A 20994-nucleotide genomic window follows, 5' to 3' on the forward strand; every position below is an offset into this window, starting at 1 on the left:
AGTAAGCTACTTAACCTCCCTGTGCCTCAGTTCAACCATCTGTAAAATGGGAATAATAATAATACCTACCCTGAGAATTCATGTACCAATGAAACGAATGAACTAGCACATAGTAAGTGCTCAATAAATATTCTTTTTGGGAGGGACTTCATATATATATACACACACACACACACACAGACATATATATAGAAGATATTTAGATTACATAAAAATATGCAGAATTCCCATATGCCTGCTCCCTACACCTCCCACATTTTCCCACATTAATAACATCCTTCATTAGTGTGGTACATTCATTACAATTGATAAAAACATTTTGGAGCATTGTCAAGCATGTACCATAGTTTACATTGTAGTTTACACTCTCTTCTGCATATTTTTGTACGTTATGGCAAGATATGTAATGGCCTGTATCTGTCGTTGTAATGCCATTCAGGAAAATTCCCAAGTCCCGAAAATGCCCCCATATTTCACTTGTTTTTCCCTCTCCCTGCCCTCAGAACCTCCAATGGCCACTGCCTCCACATTCAATGATATAATTTCTTCCATTGCTAGAATCACAAGAAATCTATAGTAGAATACCAGTAAGGCTACTTTAGTCCATAATTCATTCTGCAATCCTGCGAATTCTGGAATGGTGATGCCCACTCCACCTCTAATTGAGAGAGGGCTTTGACCCCATGGGGCAGATGGATGGGACTCTCTTGCTTGCAGTTGTAGACACGCTCAGTGGCACTGGTTATTTCAAAAAAGAAACTTGTCAATTTTCAGTATCAAAGCGGCTGCATTACTGATTTCTCTTTTCCCCAATCAGTTCCCAAAAGTGACCACACCAAGGAGAGTACATATTAAGGCAATAAGCTGCAGGATACACACCTAATAGACCTCACAGAAACCTCACCAAAAAGGAGGAACTGAGTGGGAAAAGGAATTATAAAAGATCAGCACAAAACTCAATAGAGCACTCCCAGCCAGAGGGGGAGGCTAGTGCTCTCCAAGCCCAAAGAAGCAAAGTTTCTAAATAATATAAATTTTTTAAAAAAAAATTTTATACATAAGCAATTCCAGACTTCTCCTGCACTGACTGATCCAAAGCATGAGATGGTACTTTTAGAGACAGCAGCTTAAGATTCAGAATAGGGTATTAAGATGTTTCATATGGCTAAATTAAGGGCAAAAACATAACTTTCTTATTTCCTTTTTTAAAAGGAGGCAAGAGAGTAAATCATTGGTCACTGCACCATAAGGGGCATGTGATCCATTCTGTGGGTGGTTGGGAAGATCTAAGAGGATGGGACAAAGATTTGGTCTCAGATGGAATTCTCACCATATTAATTTGGTCACTTCTAATTAAAAAAAAAAAAAAAGAATTTGCTCTAAGGTAGCTTACTTAAAGCTGAAAACCCAAACAGCACTTTTTTTTCCCTTTTATTATGTTTTTGGCTAACTCCTGGAATCACCTTTCCGGTTTAGCTGGTGCTTTGTAGAAAGCAATGAGCTTTCCTCTGGACCACGTTTGACTCTCAGTGAGGCAGGCCCATCCTTCTTTCCCTCCTCTCTGGAAAGGGCAATATGTATTAAGCTGAAAATTTACCATCCAAAGTGAGAAAGGGATTAGATTGCTGCTTCAGAGCTGTGGAATTATTCGGAATATTTTACAAATGGTTGCTATGACAACAACCAAAAAAGGGGGGGGTGGGCAATTACAAAATGCATACATCACAACATGCTTTTAAAGACACTTGTCTTTCACCTCACTCAGCTAAGATGGAGTTGAAGAAGGACAACCACCACACCATGGAGCCTAGAGTGCCTACAACTGAAAGCAGGAGGATTGCATCCACTATCCATGTGGAATCTGAGCCTCCTCTTGACATAGAGGTGCAACGGACACATCCAATCCAAGGTCCACAGAGAAAAGGTGGCATTGGAGTGGGAAAAGTGGACATGGTGGCTGATGGGTATGGGGAATGGCAGGAAGAGATGAGATGTGGAGGTGCCTTTGGGACTTGGAGTTGCCCTGGATGGTGCTTCAGGGGCAATCACCGGACATTGTAAATCCTCCCAGGGCCCACTGGATGGAATGGGGGAGAATATGGGCCATGATGTGGACCATTGACCATGAGGTGCAGAGATGCCCAGAGATGTACTTACCAAATGCAATGGATGTGTCATGATGATGGGAGTGAATGTTGCTGGGGGGGGAGTGGTGGGGTTGAATGGGACCTCATATATTTTTTTAATGTAATATTTTTACAAAATCAATTGAAAAAAAAAAAAAAGATGATGAAACAAAAAAAAAAAAAAAAAAAACTTGTCTTGTGCCCACATCCCTTAAATGTTGTTGCAAAGATGATCAGCCCCTAGCCAAGCTGCAATCTCTGGGAGAGGCAGAGAAAGTTTGGTGAAACAGACACAGGGCCAGGGATGGGTGGGTGGGTACACAGCAAGAGCAGAAAGCAGGCTTCCAGTTAAAGACCAGCTCTCAGTTTCAAGGTCAGCTTCCAGCAGGCTGGCCTCAAGCGGGGCCGGGGTCACGGGGAGTAGCAGCAGCAGGGCACGACTGGGGTGCTCTCCACCTCATTCAGGTCAAGCAGCATTCTTTGGGTACAGAGGTGCTCCTCATTGGTGCCTTTCAGTTTATCTTTCAAGTCATCAATTGTCTCTTCCAGCTGACTCTGGATCTCTCAACAAACTCAGCACAGGTCTCTGCCTCCTGAGTTTATCAGTATGAATCTTTCTCTCTTCTTCCTATTTGTCTTCTTTTGGGGAGCCCTTTCCTTCAGCAGCACTGGGGCACTCCAGGTTCTGGTCCATCAGTCTACCTGCTCATCCATCTCGTGGCAACGGGCCTCTGCCAGCTCAGCTCGTTCCCTGTGCTTTCCAAGTTCCTTTCAATAATCACCCATTCACGAGCCACCTCCTCGCACTTCCGATCTGCCTCTTCTGCAGCAGGCTCGGCTTCTTTGAGTTGGATTTTCCTGGCATTCCATTTTTTCTTCATCTCTGAGAGCCCCATTTTCAATAACCTTCATACCTCTCTTGCTCTCAGCAGCGACTTTCTCTGCTCCCTTGACTTTTTGCAGACCCTTGGCCAGGAGCTCCTGAGCGTGGTCCAGCCCCTCTTCACCCAGCAGGATCCCAGGGTTCCAGGAGGCCACGTGGGCCTCCGCCTGCTCACGGCCCACCTTTCTCCTTCCATTTCCCGCTGGAGGAGCTCGGCTCTCCCAGGCATCACAGGCCTGCTGCTGCTGCAGACCCTGGATTTGAGCTTCACTGCCTCAGTGGTGTGATCCCAGCCCTGGCGCCCACCCAGCAAGTGCCCACTGGTGCTCTGGTTGCTGCCTCCTCCGCTCGGCTTTGCAGCTGCTTCTCCAGTTATTTCTAGTTTAATTACTGTGGGCCAAGCACAGTGACATCTCCGTGGATTTGGAGATCTCCACCCACAGCCCTCTTCATCCATGGAGAGGACCAGGCAATGGGAAGACAGACAAGCAAGCAGCCAAGGTACAGAGGAGGAGCACACTGAAGGCCAGAGGCCTGGAGAGTGGAAGCTCCTAGAAGGAGCAGCCAGATGCAGCCCGCAGTCAGGGTCGGGAGGATGGAAACACTGAGTCGGAAGAGACCGAGTGAGGAAGGGCGGGAGGACGAAGAAGCATGTGCAAAGGCACTGAGGGCTGCAGAAATGGCCAAGCTGTTAGGTGGTGCTCGTGAGCAGAGGACATGGAAAGCGAGGTGGGACCACAGGAAGACAGTGATCAGAGCGGACTTGGCCCAGTGGTTAGGGCGTCCGCCTACCACATGGGAGGTCCGCGGTTCAAGCCCCGGGCCTCCTTGACCCGTGTGGAGCTGGCCCATGTGCAATGCTGATGCCCATAAGGTGTGCCCTGCCACTCAGGGGTGTCCCCCACGTAGGGGAGTCCCACACGCAAGGAGTGTGCCCTGTAAGGAGAGCCACGCAGCGTGAAAGAAAGTGCAGCCTGCCCTGGAATGGTGCCCCCCACACACACAGAGCTGACACAGCAAGATGACACAACAAAAAGAGACACAGATTCCCGTGCCACTGATGACAACAGAAGCGGACAAAGAAGAACATGCAGCAAAATGGACACAGAGAACAGACAACTGGGGGGCTGGGAAAGGGAGAGAAACAAATAAAAAATAAATAAAATTAAAAAAAAAAAAAAAAAAAAAAAGAAGGCTGCTTGGTCACACCGTGGAGCCAGGATGTTCTCCTGAAGCCGAAGAGGCGACCCTGAAGGATTTAGCTTGGGGAAGGGACACAGGCAGGTTCGAGTTTGAGAAAGCTCACGCCGGTCACCCGTGGAGAACTCACTGAATGGGGCCAGGCTGGAGACGGGAAGACCGTCCCTCGTAACACAGACTGCAGTTTGTAAATGTGTCTCTCTGGTCCTCCCCTCGTTTACTGCTGATCTCCTCCCAGCAGGACCAAAAGTGCCACGGAAGCAGGAACCACGCCTGCCTTGCTCCTAGCCATCTCCTCGGTGCCTCGCAGAGAGCAGGTGCTGTCTATTGCAGGAGGAAGTCTGAGGGAACAAATCACATTTCTGTTCTCAGTGGAAAGGGGGGAGTGCAGTGAGGAGGCTGCTGCGGGAATCCAGGCACCAGCTGAGGACAGAGTGGCGGGACGGCGAGGAGAGGTGGCGAGAGGGTACGGCAGGGCGTCAACCCTAGTAGATGCGGAGAGGAGGAGGGATGGCCAGGGCAGGGAGAAGGGGGATGACCCCTGAGCACTGGCTTAAGCAGGGGAGGAGCAGCGATTCCACTCACTCCGGGGGAATAGACTTCAGCTTAGAACTGTCTAAGATGTCGAGGGGAAGGGGGGCAAAATTGAAATATTATTGGAAAAATAGATCAGTAGTTCAGAGGCATTCTCTGAGCTAGACATAGAGATGTAGGAGTTGATATCTAGATGACAAATTACAAAAATTTATGTGCAAGAAAAAGTCTAGAAAATGACTTTGCATTGTTCCAGCTTTTACATTGAATTAAAAGTTACGCAATGCACTCATTCATACCCATCCTTGTGAAATAATAATATTTGAGATGAGACTCATTGAACACACTATCTGCATTTCTTTTCAGACTCTTGGCATAACAGCTACCTTCACCTCTTCCCTTCAGGTCGAAATGCACTGGCGCATAGCATTTTAGGCCTGCCCTCTCATTTTACCGTTAGAAATCATCTGGTCCAGTGGTTCTCAAAGTGTGATTTCCCAGACTGGTAGTGTCAGCCTGTCCTGGGAGCTCATTGGAAATCAAGTTCTTGGGTCCGGCCCTGGACCTGCTGAGTGGGACATCCTGGGCGTGAGGCCAGCAATCTGTGATGAACAAGCTTTCCAGATGACCCTGAGGCACACGAAAGTTTGCGAAGCACTGATCTGGTCCAAGTTCATCTCATAAGGGAAACGAAATCCAGGGAAGTGAAAAGATGTACTGACCTCAAACGCTGGCCACAGTGGGGTTCTCGCAGGATCTCACTAAAGCCTCCTCGCCAGCCATCAGCCGCAAGAGGGATGGTAAGGCCAGGCCACCAGGAGGGAGAGCATGCAGGTCTCCCTAAAACAGAAAGGAAAACTAGGCCCTCTTTACAGAAATTATACTAAATTCAAAATTCAAAATTAGGTATGAACATGAAATTTTTTAAGAATAAGAGGGGAAAATCACAAGTTTCACATTGAAAATGCTGACAAAAGCACAAGCATCTTCTTTCAGGTTATGTCTCTGACTTTACCATGCTACTTCCTTCCCAACACGATTAATAATTCTGAAAAATTATGCACAATTAATTTGAAATTAGGACATATACAAGAGTGTTTTTGTTTCCTAGGCTGATCAAACATATACCATGACATGGGTCAGGTTAAACAATAGGAATTTATTTGTTCACAGTTCGAGGCTGGGAAAAAGTCCGAATCAAGGTATCATCAAGGTGGTGCTTTCTTCCCAAAGACTGGCGATCTGGGGCTGGCTGCTTAGCATGTCACATGGTAAGGCACATGGCGGCGTCTCCAGGCCTCTCTTCGTCTTCCGGGTTCCATTGATGTTCAGCTTCTTGCTTCCTGTGGTTTTTCTCCCTCTCTGAATTTCCTTCCATTTATAAGGGACTCCAGTAATAGGATCAAGACCCAGCCTGATTGCGCTGGGCTGCTCCTTACCTGAAGTAACTTCCTCAAAAGGTCCTACTTACAGTGGGCTCACCCCCACAGGAACGGATTAAGTTTAACAACATGTTTTTTTCTGGGGGTACATAAAAGTTTCAAAGCACCACGAAAAGCAATTCAAATGCGCTTTTGTAAAATTTATTACAACATTGTACTAAGCAACATAATTGCAATGCATTGTAAACACACTGATTTTTTTTTATGAAAACAGTTCCTAATGAAAATACATGTAAGTAATTTGTCACTAGAATGCCTGTTTCTTCAGCCTGTTTCACTGAGAAGTTGACAACTTTGCCTTCCATTTAATCTAGAACCACTAGACTTTATCAGAGTAAGATGCATCAGATATAATACAATCTGACAGGCTGGCATATTTAAAGCATACAATTCTACCATACTGTGGAGTTGTATGTTTTAAATATTTAAAAATAGTACTGCTGGGTTTGTGCCCTACAAACACATGAATTCTGATAAATTCAATTTCCCATAATTCCCATAAATACATGGTTCACTTATCATTGTATGAGCTGCATATTCAAGTATATGCTGGCAGAAGAATTTCATTTTGACCAGATGCCAATGAGAACCGAATCCTCTGCTTACAATGTTACATGCCTCATGATTAGACAACTTTCCCACCAGCTGGCATTTGGTTCCACATAGTCACGCCTTGTCTCTCCTTCACTACCTGCATACTGTGGTGCCACGTGCCACAGGACATGTTCCTATTTTGATATGGCCTCTGGCCCTAACCTCCATGCCTCAACTCTGGGAAAGCTGTCAGAGAGAGTGGTAAGAATATCCCTGCAGTAGAAAAATCCCTGGTAATGGAAACTAGCCACGTAAGTGACTGAAAACCACGTCCCTACATTCCACTTACCCAAACTAAGTGGATCCCCAACTCAAGGACCCTTTAAACAGATCCCAAAAAATACCCAGAGGCCCTTTGAATTCCACCCATCCAATGAGAAGGGAAGTGTGACAGAGGAGAAGTTGGAGTAGAAAGAGGCAACATTCTTATTTAAAATATTTAAATTTTTGCAAATTAAAAAATAAATGTATATATATAACTTCTACAAATTTAAATTTTTAAAAAATGCCTATAACCTCCCAAGGTTGTTTGATACAGGGCATACAAGTTAGGGGGCCTTGCAACTTAAAGTGCCTTAGCATCACAATAAATTCTACTCTGCTTGCAGTAACTAATCAAATGATGTAAGTGGTTGCTTCAATCTGATATATTTGTCATAAGGGAAAACTTGAGAAAATTGTCTTCTAATCTATAATCTAGATACCCAAAGAAAAAACTAAGAGATTGGCCTCCACAGCCCAACAAGGCACCACCAGAGGTAGTGGCCTTTGTTGAGGATGGATTGGCAGGAAGAAATCTTCATGGGGTCACCTCCGCAAAGTCATTCCAAGTCACAGCGATTGATTAAGCATCTACTCTAGGCCAGGCCCTGTCTCAATCTTGGAAGTAATGGTATTGACGTTGCTGGAAACCATAAGGAACTGGTACCTTCTTTGTCAAAAGATGTTTATCCTATTGAGAGCCTTTTATATGAATCAGGGTCCAGTCAGGAGACAGAAATTCATCAGGAATTTTATTAGGAAAATTTTAACATAAAGAACTGTTAACCAGTAAAAGGTGGCTAATTACTAAAACAGGGTATGGAAGTAGCAAATGTAGAAAGCAGCTTCTTTTCAGGGCTGAGAGTATGAACAAGGGAGGACCTGGCCCTCCATCCCCAAGGCCGAGACCCATATCTCTTGGATGGATGAGGACCTGGGCCCTGGGAGGAGGTGGTCCTCAGGAGTGGCCCATTCCCACCCCGGGGCCTCCAGAAAGCTGGGCCAAAACAAACCAACCAACAAACCCTGCACCCTGGGAGAGGGCAGAAAGCCCTTCTCCCACTGGAGCCTCGCCATGTCCCTCCAACGTATGCACATGTGGCCACCTCTCTCCAGGGGATAAAAGAGAGCAATGAGTAAATTGCAAGGAGGACTTGATTGGGCATCAGCAGATCAAGGTTCTAGAACCGTCCAGAGAGTTGAGACTAGCACAAGTTTGGGGCAACTCACAACTCATTTTCCCTTTTTTTGTGTCTTGGTTTCTTGATTAATAAATTGAGGAGGTTGAACTCATAGTTAACAGTCTGCGATCTGTTTGTGAGTCTATGACTCTGGATCAGCATCTCCAGCCCCAGTTTTACCATCTCTATTTTATGTCAAGGGATACAATAATAACCACAAAAAAAAAAAAAAATCTCAACTTAAAATTTGAATTTGAATTCCCTTTGAAAAGTGGTAAGTATACGCCCATAGTTCTTTCAGCAAGTTTAATATCCAGGTGCTGAATCCTACCATCCTTTCCATTCATTTATTCCTTCAATAAATATTAAGGGTCTACTATTACCCAGTCCCCACCCAGGATGCAACAGTAAACAATGACTATAGTCTTCTCCCAGTAAGAGAAGAAGGTAATTTCAATAAGATGTGATAAAGCGTTATCAGTGTCATAAACACACCCCACGAACAAACCTATCTCTGTTTAGGAAGTCAGGAGAGCTCAGGAGAAAGGATTTCCAAATATTTCATCAATGGTAAAGCAGTCAAAACAAATGCTGGAGTAGGGTCTTGGAGGCCCCTGCTATGCCAGGGCATTAACCTATTAGTTGCTGGATTGGGAGGATATCCGGTGGTCCTGAGGGAGGGCACTCAGGTGACTCAGCGCAGCAGTGATTTACCAACCAGCACAGAAGTGTTTCGATTTTCTATCCTCTGGTATGGCTCGCATGAGCGCACCCTAGAGCTCTCGATATGTACCAGATGCTGTGCTAATCTAAACCCTCTCCTTCCACAACCCCATTCAATTCCTGCAGTCACCTTGTGTGTAAGTATTGCCATTCTAAGCGATTTGCCCAAGGTCCTAGGGTAAATGGTGGAGCAATCTCCTCTCCGGCATACTGACCATCCTGCCTTCAGAATGTCACTGCAGACTTCTCCCTTGGTGCTGGATCATCTGCAGCTTAACCAGCACCTTCAAGACTTGAGAATATTTCATTCAAAGGGGTGGACAGCTCCATGTTTCCTGAAGGTTTCCACCACTCATGGGAGCATTCTAAGGGCTTCCTTAGGTCTTCTGGAAACTTGTTCTAGCCACCCCAGCCCAGTCCATGGCCACTCCCCACCATCCCTGGCTGCAGCACAAGTAAATCCTTATGATACCTATCAATTTACATGACTGTCGTCCCCCCTGGGCCATAGGTGGCCTGGGGAAAAGGATCTTGTCATGTGTGTCTTTATTTCACTGGAGCTTAGCAACATGTCTGGCTATGGGCTCAATAGATGTTTGTTGAATGAATAAATGAATGAGCAGATATAAGAACAAACAAGACTGACTGTAATGCTGTTTGGAGTAGGCCTATCTCTATAGTCCCACCATGAGAAATACGTGTATTTGTAATACATTCCTTTGTTAATTGTCACCACTTCAATTTTCATTTGATCATTTTCCTGACACTTATAGATGTTTCTCTAATATGAAATGAGAACCTACGAACCACTGCATAGTCTGAGATTAGAAACTGCAGATTAGAGGGATGCCTGGACAGCTGAAGGAAGAACAAATATATGCCCAGGGCAACCAACCAATCTAAGGAACCAGAATTCAGTTTTCCCCATACATGGAGCTGTATGCTGTGCAGCACCCTTTCCAAGAGAGGTGAAATGAGGAAGGCAGACCTATCAGTTCTTAGACTTTAAAAAAGCACCCACAAAGGGCCCCATCCTGATCTGCATCAAGCTTGGGGTTGTGGCCCCTGGGGGCTGCTGCGGCGCGGACCTGGGAGAATGATAGAGGAAGTTCAGGGGGAGGGGCCCTAGTCAGGAGGACGGAGAGAGGAGCCACGTATGTCCTCAGATCCTGACACCTGTGCTCTCTGGACGCAGGCTCCTGCAGCCTCAGGCTCTAACTGCCAACAGCAGGCAGCGAGAGCTCCAAGGTCCCTCTGGACAGGCGCCGTGCTGGACGGAGGTGCAGGACACTGGAGGAGGTGGACGCAGGGCATCACGGGTAAGAGCAGGGTCTGGGCTCCATTTCCTAATGAGCTTGCACGTGCCCACCACTGCTGAGCTGCCTCCCCTCGGCCTCCCTCAGTGACCAGGATCAAACAGCGAGGCTTCTGAGGGCTCAGCACAGCACCTGGCATGGGAGCACTCATCCAACACTACTTAAGCAGAAGGTGGGGTAGCCCAGGGAAGCAACAGAGCCCTGGCCAGGTAGACCTGGGGCCAGAGGTCACTAGGAGGATCTGGGTCTGTGGTGCTCAACCCCTAGCCTCGGTATACCAGAATCCGTGTCCATGGGGGCGGGGCCCAGGTATTTTGTTCAAGCTCTCCAGAAGACTCTAAGAGGTAGTCAGGACTGAGACCCTCTGCTGTGGCTAAAAGTTGGAGACAAATGGTAATCTACAAACACCTACACAGTTTGTCCTTATACTCTTACACTCAACAGTGAGGTCGTTTTGGTTCTAGGATCAAAAAGAACAGTCTTAATACTGAGTATGCATTGTTTTCTAATCCTGAACACTCCAAGCTAATAAAAGACATATAATAGTAAATTCTCAGAAACCCATCACTCTGGAAAAAGTCCTAACAAAGCTCAAATGTTTATTAAGAATTAAAAATACTGTAAATAAGCCATACAGTTCATTTCACAGTAAACTAAACAAACTTTTTTTTTCTTTTTCTTTTCATTTTTCTTCTTTTTTTTTCTTTTTTTTGAAGGGCAAGACAGCTATTAGAGAACCGTACAGCTCAAAGGGAGGGGGATACAGCAAACAATTTCAGAAACGCAGCGCACACCTTCTTCACTGGTACCTGGGGGTCTGCTTCCACAGCATACCTCTTCATGGACAACCTGTTCAAACATAAAGATAGGAGGCCCACCCCACTCCTTTGTGGACAGCTTATGAGAATGATACATCTCTTGGAAGAATCCAAGGACTTCCCCACTGGAGGATTTCTAAACCTAGGCATTATTTGTTGACCCAACCAGAAGAGGTGACACAGGAAGGCCGCAAGGGACTCTGGGGCGTTGCGCCCTAACATTCAGAACCGTCCGATTTCTTTGCATAGTTGCCTTTGAGATCACTGGACGTTCAGGAGAGGAAAAGACACCCGTGTGGCAGGGAGGTGACCCTCTAGTAGCTGGCTGACTCTTGAACGGAAAACCAAGGGGCTTTCTCCCCCTCCCAACTAAGAGCTGACATTTAGGTTTTAACCAATTTAAAGTGGAAGACAAGAAATGAGTGACATCTCATGAAAACTTCAACCAGAAGTATAATAAAAAAGTAAAATTAATTTTTCTTAAAACAATTAGGAAAAAAAGTGCCCACCCCCACCCCAGTTTTATTTTTTTTAACTCGAAATCTGCCAGCCAGTCGGGGTTGTTGTTCTTGCTGAGGTTAGGGTTAATATACTTCTGCTAACACTTCAGCAATCTTTTGGTTCTGATGCTCAAGGCATCCCTTTTGAAAGCCACCTCTGAATCACAGGGCTTGGGCCTTCAGGAAACCAACCAAAAGCAGAAGCAGAAAATTTAAGAAACAAAGGTGTGTGGTAATCATTGTAAATAAATTAACGGGGCACAATGCCTTGGTGTTCCAGGTGACACCTACCACGCCTTAGGAGGAGACAATAAATGGGGTGGGGAGAGGGAGGGGTGACAAAGGGGTTGGGAGAAAACAACACGTTTTTTGGTCATGAGAAACTGGACTTTAAATCTGCACCCTGCACACACAATGTGTTTAGATTTTTTCATGAATCTTTTCCACTTGCACAAACAACCTATCCAGATCATTTCTCAGGTCATCTAATAAACCCTTGGCTGATTCCAAATTGTTCTCATTGGTTTCTATTTTGACCGAGTATGCGACCAGACTGTCCACAGCAGTCCTGAGCATTTTCAGGTCTGATTCCACTTGGCTTACTGAGGATTTTAGGTTGTCTAGAGAAGAAAGTTTGTCCAGGTAGTCCTGGGGAGGCACCGGGGCTGCCTGGGCTCGGTCCTGACTGAGCAGCATGTGAACTTGCTCCTGCACCTTCTGGAGCGCTTCCAGCGTGCTGGGGAGCTCGCCCACGCTCCTCTTCAGCTCCTCCACGTCCGTGTAGAGAGAGAGCTGAGCCTCCCCCAGGCTCCTCACGGAGCTGGCCAAGCCTTCCTTGTCCGCGTCCGAGGAGGACCCCAGGCCTTGCACATGCTCCTGCAGCACGGCCAGACGCTGCTCACACTCCTCGCTCTTGGACAGGAGGGATTCCAGGCTCTCCGTCTGCCGCACAGAGGCTGTCTGCATGGAATGGACTCCGTCTTCCAGGTTCTGGAGCCTGGAGTCCAATCCCTGACACTTTTCCTGGAGCACTTCTAAGGCATTGGAGTGTTTGAAAACCCCGTCTTCCTCCGGCCTGTTGGACTCGGCTTTGAGTTGGTGTAGCTCTTCCTCAAGTCTCCTGATCTCCTCTGGGAGGCGGGAAATGGACTCCTCCGACTGGAGAACCTTCTCCGTGAGGGTCTGCAAGGTGAGACGCTCCGAATCAGCCGCCTCCTTGAACTTCTGCTGCTCCTGCTTGAGGCTCACTAGCTCTTTGACCTCTGTGTACACATCAGACTCCATGGTCTGGAGGCTGCTTCTCAGGGCCTCAATGTCCTTGTCCTTGGACTTCACAGAGGTTTGTATTTCCTTCACAACTTCCTTCAAGGCTTTCACATCCTGCTTGTACCCCTCGGATTCTTCCAGAGAGGCAACCTTCGCCTTGACGTCATTTATTTCCTTCTGGCTCCTCTTCTGGACTTCGGTGAAGATGGCGATGTTGTCATTGATGGACTTGGTGAGCTCCGTCAGCCGTTCCTCCACAGTGTTCTCAAGAGATGTGAAGTCCCGCTCGCGGGCATCCTTTACCACATGGATCCCGTCCGAGAGGTCTTTAAGGATCTCATTCTGGAGTTTTTGCAGAACTTCGCTGATCCGGTTCACCTCACTCTCCCCTTGTTTCACAGCTTTCTCTGTGAGATCTTGCTTATGTTGAGAGCTCCTCAAGATGGACTCCAAAGTCCCAAACGTGGCTTGCAGAGACTGCACCTGGAACCAAAATCCAGTTGTTAACTTCTGAGAAGAGCGGATGAATGTTAAACTCTAGGGCTCTATTTTCTTGTCTGCCCAGCTTCCAGACTCCTCGCCCTCCAGAAGGGCACCACAGTTTTTCTTTGGAGAATCATTCCTCCACACACAGACCATGTGGTTTAAGGGACCAACCCTAGGATACCCTCCCTTCCTGGTGCTCCAGGAGTGGACTTGTAACCTAGGCCTGACCCATCAGCATTTTCCAGATCCCCACTCCCAGCCCAGGCCACAGTGGTTAATCCAGAGATGGGTGCATGGCCTAAGTCCAGCCAACAAGTCAGTTGCCAGACTTCTGGTAAACTAGTGGGAAGGAAAGCCTCTTTTTCCACAGGGATCACTAGCATGGAGCTGCTCTCATGAGTGCAGGAAGAACACCAGCCTAAAAAGTCAAGCTAGCAGAGCAAAAAGCAAAGCTGAGAGATGGCAAGAGGTCCTGAAGACATCATTTGAATCCCTGGAGGAATCTACTCTTCAACTTTTTAGTTTGAGCCAGTAAATTCTCTCTCTTCAAACTAGTTGGAGTTAGGTTTCTAACACTTAAAAATGAAGAATCTTGTAAATCTGGGAAAATCTGAGGCACTTGGGAGACACTGGGTTGGGAGTCAAGACACAGGGCCAGGTTCTCCGCTCACTCCTTAGCTGTGTGGCCTTGAAGAGGCCACTGTCCTCCCTGGGTCGTGTGTCCTCACCTGGACCAGGGGACCTCTTAGCATTCTCTGGCTTTCTGAACACATGCTGACTGGGTTTCTCCACTACGTATTTATTCTAAATATATTCCACCCTAAACAAGACCTGACCTGGGAACTCCCCAAGGAGTTGGTTTACTAGACTGAAAAGCTATATGGGATGATGATGAAGAACCCGGGCAGTATCCTGACATGGTACCACAGGAAGCACACAGTGCCACCTATGACACTTCCTGGCAAAAAAAAAAAAAGAAATGTAACGTGTGGACCTTTCACGGATCTTGATTCAAACAAAGCAACTATTAAGAAGTACATTTTGTGAGAGAACTGGGGAGATCTGATCATGGACTAGATATTAGATGATATTAAGGAATTACTAGTAACTTTGGTAGATATGATAATACTATGTTCCTTAAAAGAAAGGAGGGAAGGGAAAGGAAAGGGAGAGGGGAGGGGAGGGGAGGGGTGGGAAGAGAGAGGAAATCTCGTCTGTTAGAAATAAACACTGAAATGTATCCATCAAGGATTAATTTTCAAATACTCCAGCCAAAAAAAAAGGGGGTGGAGGGAGGAAATGAAACAAGAATGCCAAAACACTGACAATTACTGAAAATGGGGTTCATTATAGTATTGTCTTCTTTTGCTTATGTGAAAGTTTCTACAGTAAGAAGTCACAAAATGAAATAGCATGGGCTATTTATTTATCCAGACTGTCTCAGCTCAATCCCTAGTTCTGACACTTCCTAGATGTGGGTTTTGGGGCAAGTTATTTAGCTTATTTGTGCCTCGGTTTCTTCACCTTCAAAGATAGCACCTCACTCATAGGATTTCTAGTGAGGATTAAATGAATACATGTAAAGTGCTTAAACTGTACCTAGCACACAGTGAATGCTCAATAAACAGCAATCATTTCATTATTTGTTTTTCAAATCTGTAGCTTCCTAGCACCATCCTTAGGCCAATGCCCAAAGCAAGAGGAATAAACTTAAAATATAACAGGAATGTGAACAGGACATCTGGGCTCTAGTTCTAACTGCACCAAAAACGAGTGCTGAGAGCATGAATTAAGTCACGTTCTCTTTCCAAATAGTCCCAGGTCCCTCATCTATAAAAAAGGTCACTGAAGTCCCTGCTAGCTCTACCAGTCTGAGACCCTAAAACAGATTAGAATAAGGTTCCCAGGGATTTCAGAACAGCAGACACTTTCCCGGCCCAACCAAAAAGAGCATGAGTCATAAAGGACACCCCAAGAGGGTACTGGAGAGAGGCTCAGCTCTGAAACTAGGTTATTAAATCACAGTAGTATTTGGCTGTTCCAAGCATAGCACTCAAAATAGAGGCAGGAGCAGGTGAGCAACACAGCAGCTGTTCATCCGGGGTTTTCTGAATGAATAAAAGAATGAATTAGTTAAAAGAGCAAAGCTTGAGAGAAACCAATGGGTCCATTTCCCCCCAATCTCTGCCTGTTACCCCTAAACCAGGCTGGCTCTTGACAAATGGTTAGGAAGGGGACTGGATAGGAAATTATGGATGAAACCAAATATCCACCCCCCTATCACTATAAAAAGAACATAAAAAGTAACCCTTGTTGGTGGTGCAAAAAAATCATTGTAATCAATATACACTGGATGCATCAGATCCCCCAGCTATATATATGGAATATACACTAAGTGGTGGGCACTGGGCAAGATGACAGAAGTAAAATAACAACTAAGACAAGATCCCTGCCCTCAAGGAGCTCACAACCTCCTGGGAAGAGTTAGACACCCTAAAAATAGCAGTGGCTGACAATGAACTGGGCATTACTATACACCAAGAAATCATGCAAAGTATTTTATAGGTGTTATCTCATTATATCCTCACAATAATATTATGAGTTGGGGGCTCCCACTGATCTCCATTTTACACATGAGGAAACCGAAGATTAGGGAGTTTAAGGTCACACAACCGGCAAGTTAAGCATCCAAACTCCAGAATGGTTGATTATAGAACCTGAGCTCTTAACCATTATATGAGATGCACTGTGAAAGTGCACTGAGCACATGGAGGAGATGATGCCTAAACCTGCAGCCCTGACTCCTTGTCCAAGAGTTGATAGGAAAATAAAGAAATAAATCCAGAGAACTCACTCTTGCACAAATAGCTCCTCCTCCACCAGGCCTAAGCCATACCTCCTATCACTGAGTACCACCCAGGTCCCTGGCTCAAGACCTCTGGGTCTGCCAGAGCCGAGAACTGAACTGCCAACACTGACTGAAGTCCTGGACCCATTTGTGCCTGCTGAACTCTGCTGTGCTACAGCCACGCAGAAGACCTGGGCTATCTGCCAATACGGAGAGCATTTGGAGAACAAGAGACCAGGTGGCCACCCAATAGAGCAGAAGAGCAGAGCGAGTCAGGGTCAGACTGCCCTGACTCCAATTAGCTCCTCTACTTACAGTGTGTGTGTGACCCTGAACGTGAAACATAAACCACTGCAGGCTCAGGGTCCCTGTCGTGTGCTAATAAATGGTACCTGCCTCAGCAGGTGGCTGGGGAAACTGAAATAGTGGCTGCAAAGCGCTTAATAGAACGCCTGGCCTGCAGTGAATACTAATTAATAATAATAACACTGTAAGTCCATTTCCCTGTTGATAACCAAACCCCAACCCGCAAGTCTCACACCTAGGTATAAAGGGGTTTGAACTTGAGTTGTCAGAGGACCAAGCACTCTTCCCTCCTCAATGCAAAATACCTTCTCATTTGCTGGCCATCCGAAGGTGCAGACAGACTCTGAAGTGGCTGCACACTGTGGCAAACCCCACTGTTATTCTGGGCATGTTCCAGGTCAATGGAACAAGCATCTACTGAGGACTTACTATATACTTTGTCAGACATGAGAAATATACAAAATGAACAGCGGAACAAGGAAGTATTCTAGGAATTAGATAGCATGGGTTTGAATGCTGGCCCTCCCACCCACTAGCCATGTAACTTATGCAAAGATACTTAGCCTCTTAGTGCCTCAGTTTCTCATCTGGCAAAGGGAGATAATGAAAGCACTTAGCTCTTGGGGATGTTGTGAGGATTGAAAGAGAAGAAGCATTTTCAAACCCGTACCATAGAGCCTGGCACATAATTAAGTGCTCAGTAAAGATCAGGCATAATTGCCTGGTTACCCTAGTGAAGTAGAAGGTGATCACCAATGTGACAGTCTTAGAGCCATATGGATTCTTAAAAATTTGGACTGAACCCTCCCTTCACTGGGGAGATGGAAAAACCAAGCTCCAAAGAGGAAAGGAAGCTGTGCACAGCCTTGACTGAGAAAGGGTGAGAATCAGAAAGGAGAAAAAGGGAGGTACAAGGAGAAAGTGTAGAGAATAAAGCCCGGTTTTTTCAACCTGCATTCAAGACCTTCCCCACTTTGGCCTCAACTTCCAACCTCCCCTCTCACCACCCCCTAAAGGTCACTCTGCTAGAAGCAAGGGAGCCACTTCCTGACCCTCAGACATGCTCAAAGCAGTCCCCTGCCGGTATGTTCTTCACATTTCTTCAACACTTATCAGTCACCAACTAGAGCACTGACACATCCTGGCTACCAGGGATACAGGCCAAGGAATTTCAACCTCCCTCTTCTGAACTTGCCCATCAGTTGCCTCAATTGACACCTTACTGGCCAGCTGCTCCACAAAGACGATTCACAACCTCTTGGCAATGGGAAGGGCCCTGCCATGCCTATCAGACTTCAATAAATACTATGATTGATTAGCAAGTGGGTAGATAAAAGAGAAGAATCAGAGAGGCTAGTGATTATGCTTTGGCAGTGTCCCTATTTTTTTTAAGAATCGTCTGACATTCAAGATAGGCAGAGCAGCTCTGCCTACTTAATTCCCTTAGGAAAGTCACCTCCCCTGGCCTGCAGCATTTAGCAGGCTGACTCATTCCAGTTGCTCTGCCAGACTTAAGAGGAAATTCCTAGTCCTGCACACTCAACAAAAGTACAGAGAAACTTGGCAGGGCAGGCAGCACGCTGGGAAAGGGAGGCAGCAGTTCCGGGCCCAGAAGTGGCGGGATTTTTTGTTTCAGTCATGCAACCAACTTTCACCGAGCAATGAAAATAGGGGAGGAGAAAGGAAAACCAGACGTGGGAAAACCAGACGTGGGCGGAAGCAAAGGAATGCTGCGCTGAGGGAGAGCTGGTACATCCACACCTGAAATGGGCCCCTGGGAACCCTGGGAGAATGGAAGGGGCAGTGGCCCAGGCATCAGCAGGTGTTCTTCCACTCACCAGCTCTGTCAATTCCCTTAATCTCTAAACCTCAGTTTTTGGGTCTGGAAAACGGAGTGAAAACCTCCAGTGCCATCTCCCCGCCAGGGTTGCTATGAGGATTGGATAATACGAGAGTAAGCTCTCTTAAACACCCAGAGATGGGTCTGCCTGTCTGATTCACCAGGATGGCCTAGGATTTTCTGCTGTCTTTCTCCCTAAAGCTGAAGTAGGCTAGTTCGGATGCCTGCAGGGAGATACTGGCCCAATACAGGACAAAGGGCTGAAAGGTATCTAATATTTAGTTTCGACTTCGTAAATCAATAAGAATATTAGCTTTTCCTTCCACAAGCTTCGGGTCTATTGAAAACTGGCTCAGATGTCCCTCACCGGGGGAGCGGAGGTGCAGCCCTGCCCGAGGCTTCCAGGAACGCGCAGGCTTCCCTTCCAGCCTCCCTTTCAAACAACTCTGTCCATTCAGCGGTTCCTAATCCAAAAAGAATGGGTTCCGGAGAGCCTGCGGCTTCCTCACAGGTCACCGCTAATGTCCTTTGACAGGCCCTTGGCCCACCCCCCCACCCCCGGCTGGCCTGTCTCTCCCGCCGGCGGTCCATCCCTAGGCACAGATTCCTCTGTGGCCATTAACAAAGAGCGTCTGGGGTCTGCCTCGGAATGTGGGGGTCGGGGGGGGGAGGGAGGCCTCCGCGGGCCGGGCCGAGGCCTATGCGACCTGGGAGGGGGGAGTCCCGGCGGGGGGGGGCGCCGATCCCGGGCAGGGGGCTGAGAAAGGACGAGGGGGCTGGCCGGGAGGTCACCGGGGAGCCGCACCCGGCGAGAAGGGGTGGGGGGAGCCCGGGGTACCCACCTTCTGCTCGACGCCCTGCAAGCCCTGGCCCAGCTCTTCCCGCTGCCGGGAGAAGTCCTGGTGGCTGCGCCGGACCTGCTGGACCTCCTCCAGGACGTGGTGGACGCACCAGCCCGAGAACACGGCCGCGGCCACCAGGGCCAGGTAGAAGAGAAAGTTGAGCGCCCGGCCGAGCCGGCGCGAGCAGGACGCCGAGGACGAGGCGGCGGCGGCGGCCGAGGACTTGCCGCCGCCGCGGTGGCCGCCCTTGCCGTGCGCCTGGTTCTGCTGGTGCTGCTGCGGGTGCTGGTGCTGCTGCGGGTGCGGCGCGGGCGGCGGCGGCTGCTGCGGCGGCGGCGGCTTCTTCGCCACGTCATCCGCACCGCCCGACGGGTGGGCGCCCTTCTCCGAGGGGCTCGCGGCGCCGTGGCCGCCCTTGGAGCCTCTTTGTTTGGCCGAGGGCATGGCGGGCGCGGCGGCGGGTGAGGCTGGGGCGCGAGCGAGCGAGCGGGGCGCGCGGCCCGGGAAACTTGCGCGGCTCCCCCGGGGCTGGGCGAGCGGCACGCGGGCGCTGCTGGCGTCGGAAGGGCCGAGAGAGCGCGGGCGGGCGGGCGAGGAAGGAGGCCGGGCCGCGGGAGGAAGGAGGGGGCTGCCGCCGCCGCCGCCGCCGCCGCGCCGACCCCGCCTCCCGGCAAGGGAGGCCGGGCGAGCCGAGCCGGGAGAGCCTGCCACGCACGCGGGCCGCCGGGCGCCCCTCCTCCCTGCCGCCACGACCCCGGCGAGGGAGGGCCGGCGGGGCCGGGGGCGGGGCCCGGGAGGCGGCCGAGGGCGCGGGCGGCGCCGCCGGGTCTCCGGGGATCGGCGCTGGCTGCCGAGGTGGCCGGGGTGCGGGCCGGGGGAGGCGGCCGAGGTCGGGGCGGCGGGTAGCCGGGGCAGGGCCGACGGGCGCCGGAGGAAGGTGGCAGAAGGGAGGGGGGCCGGGCGGGGCCGGAGCGAGGAGGGCCCGGGACGACCCTGCGCAGTGGGCCGAGCGCGAGCTCTCCCACCCCCTCCCCCCCGTTCCCGCGCCCTGGGCGGAGAGAGGAAATGGGGGTGGGGGGCGCCCGAGGAGCCCCGCTCCGGCGAATGGGTGGTAAGGAGGTGGGGACTGGTCCCCGATTCCGATCTCCGGGGAGTTAGAGAAATCACCGCCCCGTCACGGGGAAGAGGCCCTGACACTTTCCTTGGGTCGGAAGGCGGAGGCCGAAAGGGCTGTCTAAACACCAGCCCGCTTCGGAGATCTGTTCCGGAAGAGTAAGCAAAGATCCTCGAGCTGCATGAAGCCTGTTCAAGGAAACATCTTTATTGAACGTGCAAGGTGATTAGGTCAGTCTATTGACCTCAGCCCTTTACTTTTCCTGAAGCTCTTTCAACTCCGTTTTCACGTTGGCAGTCACGCAGTCTGTCCACAGCCCTACCGTGGACAGATGCTGTGCTGGGTGCAGGAAACCACCAGGAGCCGCATGAAAGGGAAGCAGGTCAGCGTGTGTCACCCCTACTTTGTAGAGGGCCATATAAAAGGCCAGGCACCGTGCCTAGCAACCTACACGAGTTCTCAAAACCTCACAACCTTTCATTAAGGTAGGAATTCTTTTACCCGTTTTCCGTTTTCTAGGAAGGAAACAGGCAGAGCACACAGACACACACCCCACCCCTCAGTTGATTTTCTCAAGGTCACACACAGCCAGGGTTTGAATATAAGTCTCCTTCTTCCAGAGCCAGTGCCGCTTAATCACTTCAGAATGGGAAGGAAACTGGGGCCCTGGGAAGTGAAGCAACTTACCCATTCTCACTACAGCTAGTTGGTGCT

At 48.8% G+C, this 20994-nt stretch overlaps 1 protein-coding gene and 1 pseudogene across 1 annotated transcript; both read right to left on the reverse strand.

Moving 5' to 3' along the window:
- Window positions 1-2537: 2537 nt before the first annotated feature.
- Window positions 2538-3466, reverse strand: LOC131280711 (tropomyosin alpha-3 chain pseudogene; annotated as a pseudogene).
- A 7373-nt stretch (window positions 3467-10839) lies between these two features.
- CKAP4 (cytoskeleton associated protein 4) lies at window positions 10840-19823 on the reverse strand. Its single transcript, XM_004473292.5, has 2 exons — window positions 19167-19823; window positions 10840-13327 (listed from the first exon to the last, which is right to left on the reverse strand). The coding sequence occupies exons 1-2, from the start codon at window positions 19608-19610 to the stop codon at window positions 11999-12001; spliced, it is 1773 nt and encodes a 590-aa protein (XP_004473349.2). The 5' UTR covers window positions 19611-19823; the 3' UTR covers window positions 10840-11998.
- Between the last annotated feature and the right edge of the window lie 1171 nt (window positions 19824-20994).

The sequence above is a fragment of the Dasypus novemcinctus genome, chromosome 12 (genome assembly GCF_030445035.2).
Source record: "Dasypus novemcinctus isolate mDasNov1 chromosome 12, mDasNov1.1.hap2, whole genome shotgun sequence".
NCBI classification, from domain to species: Eukaryota; Metazoa; Chordata; class Mammalia; order Cingulata; family Dasypodidae; genus Dasypus; species Dasypus novemcinctus.